The 11251-nt window shown below is 42.3% G+C and overlaps 1 protein-coding gene across 1 annotated transcript in view; it reads left to right on the top strand.

Moving 5' to 3' along the window:
* Positions 1–10640, top strand: part of naa15b (N-alpha-acetyltransferase 15, NatA auxiliary subunit b) — a 30169-nt gene extending 19529 nt beyond the window's left edge. The window contains exons 11-20 of the mRNA XM_080759914.1: positions 53–222; positions 2190–2342; positions 3133–3261; positions 3822–4035; positions 4783–4976; positions 5147–5255; positions 6427–6525; positions 7549–7692; positions 7805–7902; positions 8170–10640. Of these exons, the coding sequence (XP_080616040.1) occupies positions 53–222; positions 2190–2342; positions 3133–3261; positions 3822–4035; positions 4783–4976; positions 5147–5255; positions 6427–6525; positions 7549–7692; positions 7805–7902; positions 8170–8370 (1511 nt within the window). The 3' untranslated portion in view covers positions 8371–10640. The remainder of the gene's footprint in view (positions 1–52; positions 223–2189; positions 2343–3132; positions 3262–3821; positions 4036–4782; positions 4977–5146; positions 5256–6426; positions 6526–7548; positions 7693–7804; positions 7903–8169) is intronic.
* The last annotated feature ends 611 nt before the right edge of the window (positions 10641–11251 follow it).

Raw genomic sequence — 11251 nt, 5'->3', positions numbered from 1 at the left:
CAGTCCTGAGTTGTGATGTATGAACTACTCTATGGTTGTCCCTGCTTTGCAGATGATGGAAAGGAGGAGCCACCGACCACGTTGCTCTGGGTGCAGTACTTTCTGGCACAGCATTACGACATGATCGATCAACAGACACTGGCCCTCGAGTACATCAACACAGCCATCGAGAGCACTCCCACGCTCATCGAGCTGTTCCTCATCAAAGCAAAGATATACAAGGTAAGGTAGCGCACGGGTTCACCAATCTGCACACTTTCTATTTAGCCCATTGACCGCAGCTACTGGTATGTACTACATGTGGTACTGGTACTGGTATGTACTACATGTGGTACTGGTACTGCTACTGGTTTGTACTACATGTGGTACTGGTACAGCTACTGGTATGTACTACATGTGGTACTGGTACAGCTACTGGTATGTACTAAATGTGGTACTGGTACAGCTACTGGTTTGTACTACATGTGGTACTGCTACTGGTATGTACTACATGTGGTACTGGTACTGCTACTGGTATGTACTACATGTGGTACTGGTACTGCTACTGGTATGTACTACATGTGGTACTGGTACAGCTACTGGTATGTACTACATGTGGTACAGCTACTGGTATGTACTACATGTGTTACTGCTACTGGTATGTACTACATGTGGTACTGCTACTGGTATGTACTACATGTGGTACTGGTACAGCTACTGGTATGTACTACATGTACTGGTACTGCTACTGGTATGTACTACATGTGGTACTGGTACAGCTACTGGTATGTACTACATGTGGTACTGGCTGCGGAACTCACTGCCTGAGGATCTCAGGCTGGCAAACTCAGTATCCGCTTTTAAATCTTGGTTAATTTCACAGCTTTTTTATGAAATGTTGTATTGTTCGCATGTTTTTTCTTATTGTATTTTTACTGCCGTTATCTGTAAAGCACTTGTTATGGTGCTATATAAATAAAGTTATTATTATTATGTATACACAGTACAGTAGGAATATGTTTGTTTAATTAAAACTCTCAGATGATTTCAAAACCAAGAGATTCTCAGTCATGGACTTTGGATGGATTTTATTTCGTGAAACCATCTTAGGGTCTAAAACCAAAACCACGCCAAAGGGTCGAGTTGGGACAAAACGTTTTTTAAGGTAAACCACATCAATGCAACTCATTGAGTTGCAATGGTTTGCATTGGTGTGGTCTACCTTAAAAACCGTTTTGTCCCAACCCGACCCTTTGCTGTGGTTTGGACTTAAGGGTGCGTAGAACAGTGCTTGCGCAAGCACATGCACTGTTCTTTTGGGCACATTACAGAGACACAGCAGAGATGGGAGCACACTCGGCGCAGAATGAATTATCCAACATTTAATTTGTGCTGCGTAAAATATGCCCTCTGTCTCCAACTGTGTTTACTCCTCACGTTTCATTTCCTTTATTTGATGCGATTGCATTCACATCTGCAGTGAATGGATGGAATGGTGCACTTTGAAGCGAAGCGAAACCCCCATTTTTCTTGGCGAACTAGAATGTGATTGTTTGATCAGATTGTTTGATCAGACAATCGATTGAGCCTTCACACCTGCCAAACGAAGCGCACTTTCCGACAATACGCAGCAGGATTTGTTTTAATCGCAGCAAAGCATCCTGGTGTGAATGTGACATAAGTCTATGGTGGAGACTGTTTTTGGCATCAAATTTCTATTTTAGTTTTCTTGAATAGTTTTCATTTAGTTTTAGTCACATTTTAGTCACCTAGAATGTTAGTGTTAGTCTAGTTTTAGTTGACTAAATATCATAAGATTTTAGTTGACCAAATAAATCTAGAGTTGATTTAGTCGACTAAAATGTATTTTGGTGGGCTTTGATGCAGTCGTAATGGCTGATTTTACACATGCTGAGAATTGTGCGACACATTGTGAGCTTGTAGATCGGCATCAAAGTGTAAAATTACTTCCATCTTGTCCTAGTCCCTTCCTAACATTTTAGTCTAGTTTTTATTTGAGTATAGTTAGTCACCATAGCTCAGTTTGTATTTAGTTTACATTTAGTTCAGTGAAAAAAGGTAGTCGACGAACATTTTTCGTCTTAGATTTAGTCGACGAAATCAACACTGGTGTGAATGAGACATAAGTCTATGGTGGTGACTGCGCTGTTTTTTTTTTGTTGACATTTTGCCCCACTGACCGTTCGCAGCATGCTGGGAACATCAAGGAGGCGGCCCAGTGGATGGACGAGGCCCAGGCTCTGGATACTGCAGACAGATTCATCAACTCAAAGTGTGCCAAGTACATGCTGAAGGCTGGCATGATCAAGGAGGCCGAGGAGATGTGCTCTAAATTCACACGGGTGAGCCCGGTGTGTGTGTGTGTGTGTGTGTGTGTGTTTTTATCAGTGGTGGGAAAAGTACCTCAAATGTTTTACTTTCTGGGCGGGAGCCGGGAACCCCTGTTTTAAGCATTATGTTATGGTTTAGCTATTGAAAAATAGCAGTGCGAGCTTGTAGATCTGCTATTTTTGAAAAATCTAGAAAATATGATGCACATCTTTGAATACATTCTTTCAGAGGGAACGTTTTTAACTCAAATCTTTGCTTCTGGGAGGTCCCTGGAACAACATATTTTCAGATGGTGGTCGGCGGCCAATTACATATATTGTTGGTTGTCCTTGACATGAAAATGTTTGAGAACCACTGACATTTTTCAGAAAACTGTCAGGATTTAGAAGATTTGTAGAATCTGGTGTCAGATCTAAATGGGTTAAAAGTATCAATGCTGCAAAAATGCACTTGAGTGAAAGTACAGAAGTATTGGCATAAAAGTGTCCCTGAGCGACAGAATAAACCCATAACTGTAAATGCTAATGAATTACAGGACATGCAAATAAAAAAAGAAAATCCAATTGTTGGGATATTCTGAGTATTTCCTCTGTCTGTATAAAGAAAAAAAACTAAACTAACTACAGTGTAAACGGCTACAGTGACAAAATTAATCCAACCAGCTCCTCTTTAGAATGAGTTTGTGTTTGCATGTGTCGGACTCCCCCTAGTGTAGGTTTACAGCAGTGAACATGAATTGGCACCGTTTTAAAGAGCATGTGCATCAACTGTTGAACATGTGTGTCTGTGTGTTTTCTCCAGGAGGGGGCGTCAGCGGTAGATAACCTGAACGAGATGCAGTGCATGTGGTTCCAGACCGAGTGTGCTCTCTCCTACAAATCCATGAACAAGTTTGGGGATGCCCTCAAGAAGTGCCACGAGATCGAGAGGGTGAGTCATACTTGTTGCTTGTCTGAATCCAAAATAGACATTGGTTTGTAGTGTTAAGAGTTCAAATACAGGTCCATTTTACTTTGTCTAGTTGAGATGGATCCTTGCCAATTACCCCAATATCTGTTATCATATCTAATGCATTTCAAAATGCTTTAACAGTTCTTCGCTTCTCCCTCTGCCTTCCGCTGCGATCCCACGTAGACACTCTTTGGCCGTAATCTGAAAACCCACCTTAGCCCGTAGCACTCGCCGTAGCCTCAGCGACCATACAGGCGTATGCATAGGCTCAACTTATGTAACTTAGATAGCATTGTATGTAGTCATAGCACTATATAGTGCTTAGTTTCATTATATAGATATTCCACTGTTGGGTTCTTAGCCTACGTGATTCTTGAAGACAATTTTTGATGTATTTTCTTTCTTGCTTACCGTAAATTACTCTGGATTAAGAGCGTCTGATAAATGCAATACATTGTAAATTGACACTCTGAAATACACAAACAAGGACTGTAAATAAACAACCAAATCCAAATCTCACGCCGTCCGTCCCCCTCCAGCATTTTGTGGAGATCACGGACGACCAGTTTGACTTCCACACGTACTGCATGCGTAAGATGACGCTGCGCTCCTACGTGGACCTCTTGAAGCTGGAGGACGTGCTGCGCATGCACCCCTTCTACTACAAGGCGGCGCACACTGCCATCAACATCTACCTGAGTCTGCACGACAACCCCCTCACTGACGACAACAAGGAGCTGCAGGCCGACACGGGTGAGCCAGGCGTCTGTTACCGTGTGCCTCACCTTTCTTGTTTAGCCCATTCAACCCATTTTGGGCGGTACCCCTTTTTGTTGTTGTAAGCATTGTGTTATGCTTTAGCTATTTAAAAAATTGCAGATCTACAAGATCATAGCACGGCACTCAGTGCCGCGCTATGAGCTTGTAGGTCTGTTTTAGGTTATTAGAGAAAGTAAGTAAGATTAGTTAAATTTTTTTCTTCATTTGCTGCTTTCTTTTGTTTTAGCGATTTTTTGCAATTTTTGACGGGGCAGGGGCATTCGAACATATGGCTAAATATGCATTTTATTTACATTTTATAGAGATTTCTTTATTATTATTTACTATAGTCCTATTAGACCACAGAAAATTACATCTGGCCACAACAGATCACGGGATCTACTGAATGTGAAGGAGGATGTGACAAACATTGACATATTGACGTCACACAGTATGGCATCCCCCCTAGTACCTCCCTCTTCACTGGTTGTTTAAAACAAACCAGTTTTAACTGGTCGTTTGTAAATAAGCCACACTGTGCTCTGTGACGTGACCGTCCAGCGCACTCAAAAAACCGGAGCACATTTCTGGTGCGCATATCCGAACGCACCCAACAAAACACTGAAATGCCCATCCCTAATGCACTGTGTGTGTTTGTGTGTGTGTGTGATATAATGTATGTGTGTATATATGAATATCTATATAAACTGTTATTTTCCTTCGTCTCTTTCTGCTTCCTAGCCAACCTCTCGGACAAGGAGTTGAAAAAGTTGCGGAACAAGCAGCGGCGAGCCCAGAAGAAGGCCCAGCTGGAGGAAGAGAAGAAGAACGCGGAGAAGGAGAAGCAGCTAAAGAACCAGAAGAAGAAGAAGGAAGATGACGACGAGGAGATCGGAGGCCCAAAGGAGGAACTCATTCCTGACAAACTGGCCAAGGTGTGTCTGTGTGCCGAATAAATATAAAAATCCACTTTCTGTGTTTAATCAACAGCCACTTAAAAGTTGAATAGGTATTCCAAGTTGTGCATGTTCCTGACAATGTGCTGGTAGAGCATGTAGACTTGGTTAACAGTGCCTCACCTCCGTGACCTGCTTGCTGCTTGCAGGTAGAAAATCCACTGGAAGAAGCCGTCAAGTTCCTGACACCCCTCAAACATCTGGTCAAAGACAAAATAGACACCCATCTTCTGGCCTTTGAGATCTACTTCAGGAAAGGTACATATAACCCTGTCTGATTATGACCATTTATTTTATCCGCAATCAGTGTTGCATTGGCCATTAAACGCGGAGAACACACACGCATGCATTGATAAAATAAAATAAAATAAGTTCACACCTCAGTAGGGCTGCCGTAATTGTCCAAAAATTGGATTCGGATATTCGTTTAAAAAACCCACGTGGATTCGAACAATTCGAGCCATTCGGATTTCGGATTTCAATTCGAGCCAATCGGATTTTTTAATAATTATATTTACACCAATACAACCTGAGACATAACATTTAAGATCGCATTGCTGGCGCAACTCTCTCTCTCCGCGCATTGGTGTTGCTGAAAACTGAGATGGAACGGAACGCATACATTCTCCCTTCTCCAGTAAAACATTTTTCTTAAATGAGCAATCCTACCACACAGCCTTATCAAAACGAGGCACGGAGGCAGTGTTAATTCTGCTGCATTATTATTATCTGTGGACTGTGGGTCTGCTGCCGAGTGCCGACGTTATGAAACTTTTTAGCTGGCTAGCTCCTGTGCTCCGCTGTTATGCTCAAATTAGTGACCCTAAAGAATTCTGAGGCAACATGGCTGGAGACGAGGCAGCCAATCAGAACTGCGCTGCGCTGCGCTGTATAGTCTGTGTTTAGGAAATGTGCTGATTTATTCTTCAATGTATGCCGTTGTCGGCGTGTCGCGTGGCAAATATAACTAATCTACAAGCTCACAAGTCACAACGCTTACCCATGGCACCGAAAACTAATAATAATAATAAATAAAAAAATATTTTTTATTATTATTTTTAATTCGAACCTTAATTTTATATATTCGGTTATTAATTATTTTTTTTGATTCGAATCTATATTCGGATATAGAATATTCGTTGGCAGCACTGCACCTCAGCAATGTTTACAAAGGCTGCCGAGTGTCACACAAGTCTGGAGACTCTTGGGCACCAAATGTGTTTAAAATGGCGTCTCACCAGAGAGAGATTCACCAATGACCGTAATCCATCTTGCCATGTACCAGTCTGTTGAGGAGTTAGTCTTGCATTGTTAAGCGCTTAAACGTAGTTACTGCTCTCAGTTGCACTCGTGGTTATCTTCTATCTAACCCTTTCCTCCCGTGTTGTCATCCATCCCACCCCAAACACTTTCCCTGCCTGTTCTTCAGGGAAGTTCCTGTTGATGCTCCAGTCTGTGAAGAGAGCATTTCCCCTAGACCCAGACCACCCGTGGCTCCACCAATGTCTAGTACGCTTCTTCAAAGGAGGTGAGGAGAGGGGGGGCATGCACCTTTCAGGCTAATGTATACCGGACGCAGTGTTGTTTTTACTATGATTAATACTATGATGAAAAAATAAATGTTTGTCGACTACCTTTTTTCACTGACAAAAACGACATAAAAACTAAGCTATGATGACTAAATATACTGACAATTTCTTCAACAAAATAAAAATGTTAGACTAAAATGTTAGAAAGGAACTAGTGGACAAGAGATCCAGTATAAGTCAGTTTACACTTTGTTGCGTGCTGAAAATAGCAGATCTACAAGCTCAACGCGTCGCAACACAGGGAGCTTGTAGATCGGCTATTTTCAGCAAGTGTAAAAAACGGTCATTATGACGGCATCAAGGCCCGCCAAAATACATTTTAGTCGACTAAATCAACTAGATTTAGTCAACTAAAATCTTATGATATTTAGTCGACTAAAACTAGACTACCACTAAAACGTTCCAGGTGACTAAAATGTGACTGAAACTAAATAAACTATTGAAGAGAATAAAACTAAAATCAAAATTTGCTGCCAAAAACAACACTCACCGGACATGACAAAAAGAACAGATCTAGAACGTGCTGCAGCGTGATCCTATAGGTGGTGTAGCAAGAAAGACATTTCAAATGGGATTGTACCATTCTATATGCTATGCTTTATTGTTACACTGCCTTTCTTTGGGCATTGCACATAGGACTAAGAGACTCATTATTGCACTGAATGATTGTTCTATAGATCTGAAAATGGGGTTATATTCTGGAAAGGTTTTGGAAATTCATTGGTAAAAATGTGTGGGAACCCTGGCCTTAAGTGATATTGTACTGATGTTTGTTTCAGTGTCTGGTCCAAAATAAGTTTATTAAGATGACTTACAGCTAAGAGCTAACGTTTCTACAACAAACTCAAGTATCACTCAATGTTACACCTCCTTTCCATCCTCTCAGATTTCACCACAACTCAAATAATTTGTTCCACTCGTCCCTTCCTTAATCTCCTTCTCACCCTTTTCACTCCGTCCAGTGTCGGAGAGCAGAGACCTGCCAGAGGCGGTGGGGACGGTCCTGAAGCAGGAGATTGCGCGACTGTTCGGAGACAGCAATGCCAAGAGTTTCAACCAGGCCTTCCTCACCAAGCATGCCGACTCTATACCCCACAGACTGGCTGGTAGGGCCTCTCTCTTACACATGCAGATTACACGCATGAGCTCATAAGAGAACGTGCATCTGTGCTGCTGTTATCATATTTTATTCATTGTTCCGGCTTCATTCCATTACAGCTGCTAAGATGATGGCGTATCTGGACTCGTCGACGGAGACGAAGGCTGCGGAACTGGCCACCGTGCTCGACGAGTCACTAAACAATAGAACCATAACAGTAAGCGTGCATTCTTAGTCGGAGCAATGCAGTCCTGACTGCTATTTCAATTACTCACAGTGATGACTATATGGCTATAATTCCATTGAAACATTCCAAGTAGAAGATATTGCTATATTTACTAACTATTCACCTGATTGCTAATTAATTGGAATTAGTGTAGTTCAGGAAACTAGTAAATTAAATGGCTAAAATGTACATGACGAAGTCTTCTGCCTCTTCATAGTTTATTTATTTCTCTCTTCCCCCCCCCCTTCCCTGTGTCAGATCTGCACAGACGTCCTGGAGAACCTCCGGAGCGGCACGTTGGGCGACAATAAGGAGCGGGCGGAGGCGTATCGCGCAGAGTGTCACAAGCTTTACCCTTACACGTTAGCTTTCATGCCCCCCGGATACGAGGAGAACACAAAGATCGTCGTCAACGGAGACATCTCCGTGGAGACCGAGGAGCTGGCCAACGAGATGTGAGGTGTGTGCAAGAGGTCGAGCAGCTGTGGAGACGAAACGGAAGCAGGCCGAGCACAGAACCTTGGGAAATGCCCGGCGGCCATTTTGTAGAGCACAGACACAAGAGAAGCAAAAGAGGAGTTTTTGTTCTTTGGCTGAGCTCCATATGGTCTGGCCTGGCATGGCTTGGCTCTGTCCCACATGGAGAAAATCAGGACTGTGTGTGTGTGTGTGTGTGTGTGTGTGTGTGCTTACGTGCGTGTGTGTGTGCGCGTGTGTGTGTGTGTGTGTGCGCGCGTGTGGATGAGGGGAGGGAGGGGGGAGAGGAAGATGACATAATGGCCATTGTTTGTTTTTTTTATGACAAAATACTACGCTAAATTTGAAAATAAACTATTGTTATTGACAATAAACTGTTCTTAGAGACTAAGACGGTGGGACAAATGGCAGTCTGTTTCCTTGGAGGTAAACGAACAACGATGCTCTGACGTGTCGTGCACATGAACTGTCGCATCCTGTGTTCTGACCAGTGTTCTCTCCAGGTTTTAAAACGAAAACATGTACATGAAAAGAAAATGGGGATACGTCGTCACTGCAGAACGGAGATCTTAGTTGACTGGATCTCTTGACTGATCTGTAAGGAAGCTAAATAACATACAAAAGACCCAAATTTCAGACATGCACCTCCAATACACACGAGTGTCTCTACATCTTTAATTGCTGTAGCAAAGTTTCTGTTTCTGACACCCTTGGTTCATCAGCACTCTTAAAACGATTTCATCTGTGTGAGATAATGGCACTGTAGAAAAGGTTGATTAACAAGATTTTCATCTACGGTACTCTGTTTTTTTTTTTCTTTCACCCACGGATTACAGATTCTGTTTAACATTTTGCTCATGCTTCCTTGCTGGCACTAGTTTGTGGTAAAATCCTAGCTCTGTGGTATAGTTTTGGGGTAGTAGGGGAGCTTTGGAGTGTTAATCCTGTGTCTCAAAGGCAGCGCAGGTTTAAAAACGGTCAAAAGGTTGTATGTTGTGCTCAATTCCAAATGTACTGCAATTCCTAAAACTGTAGCTCTGAAAGAGTTTGGTAGCTCTAAGCAATACTATAGACACTTCTAGTCTAGTCTAGTCCATAATGAAATGACAGGGCACTTAAACTCATTATCGATGCTAATCATTTCTTGATCCACGAGTTTTGGAATAGATTGGGCCTCTGCAGAATGACTTGTATTATAATTGTCACTGTCATCAAATGGTTTCATCTGCATGATTTACCCAGGGCTTTTTTTCTTTTTAAGCAGTCAATATGGAAATGAGCCTCCACTACATCCTATTTCCTCCAAGAGAGCTCATCTCGGCCAGTCAGAAATTCACAATGGTTTGTCAAAGGTCAGAGTTGGAGCTAGCTCTGGTCCATAGCCCTAATGCCGTTGCTGCCATTGCATTAGAGCTACGGGATTTTCAATGCATTGCCCTCGCATGAAATATACCACAGCCTCTTGACTTCTGCTAAAATAAAAAGTTTCACTACATGCCAATATAAAGATGTTTTGGTCATTAAGACAGCCTACTTTCCCCAGTGGACGCACTCTGAGCCCCCCACCACACATATAAACTGCACTATTTGGCCAGAAAATGATTAATTTTTTCACCAGAAGGAAAAATCTTGTCCAAGATCGGTAGAGGTCGCAGTGGAGTAACAAAGTATTTTTCTTCCCGTAAAAATAAATTCCTTTTCTGGCAAAAAGTGCATTTTATACGTGTGCTGGGGGGGCTTGGAGTGCATCCACCGTGGAAAGTAGGCTATATTGGTGAGTAGTGAAAACGTTATTTTTATTTTAGCAGAAGTCGAGGCTGGTCTGCATTTCATGTGAGGGCATTGCATTGAAAGTCCCATAGCTCGAATGCAACTGCACCGGGCTATGGACCAGAGCTAAGTTGGAGCCACCTGTTGCCCATGGTGACAGATGTTACAAGGTAAACGGTATAAAGCACCAGGTTTGTCTGTTTTGCTTTTTTTTTTTCCTTTTCTCCACCTTCCAGTTTATTTTCAGCTCGTTTGATCCCTGCTCTCCCTTTTTTTTCCCCTCTAATTTGGGTTCTAATGTGAAAGATGGAATATGAGATGCTGATGTATATCTGAATTTTGTATTAAAACTAAAAGGAATAATACATTTTGGCATCAGTATTTATCCATTTTTGTTGAGTCTCGTCCAAATTGTGTGACAAGTGACATCTATTGGTGAAAAACGGTATTAAATTGGCCATATGTGGTTGGCTGTGTTTTGATGGCAGGCAATCCTTTTTTGTGTGTAGAAACAAACTGTTTGACTCCACCCATTTCTTATGCCACTTCCCAGTTGCTTCTGTGTTTATTCCTACTAACAACACATGTTTAAGGCAGTAATGTTGACTTGACAGATTAGCCAGGTGATGCAGCATAATCGAATGGTACAGAATCAATGGTGAAGTCACCTGACCATAAGACCGGCCAATGGCTGTTCAGTGGCAGCTAAATACTCTGGTTTCACCAAATGATGTCACATCCGCCCTACAAATGATTCATATTGCAATGATGTCTAGGGTCCATATATGGAGCTGGCCTGTTCTGACATCACAACACTCCGTATTTGGGCATGCCTGACACAGAAATTCATATATAGGAATAAAGGGACACACAGACAGATCCACATGTTCACTGACATGGGTACAATGGGTATTGCATAGCCGGGTGGGGAATGGATCTCCAACTTCCATCGTTTATTCGTTACTGACTGCTCTACAGCTGGGCACCGGTCTAGTACAACAAAAATGCAGTGTTGGGGAGTATTAAGCTACATGTAGCTGAGCTACGTAGCTTAGCTACATTTTGCTGTAGCTTGTGGTATTTTAGCTACATT

This window comes from Protomyctophum bolini (genome assembly GCF_963924005.1).
Source record: "Protomyctophum bolini genome assembly, chromosome: 3".
Taxonomy (NCBI): Eukaryota; Metazoa; Chordata; class Actinopteri; order Myctophiformes; family Myctophidae; genus Protomyctophum; species Protomyctophum bolini.
This window is presented reverse-complemented; position numbering and strand designations above follow the sequence as displayed.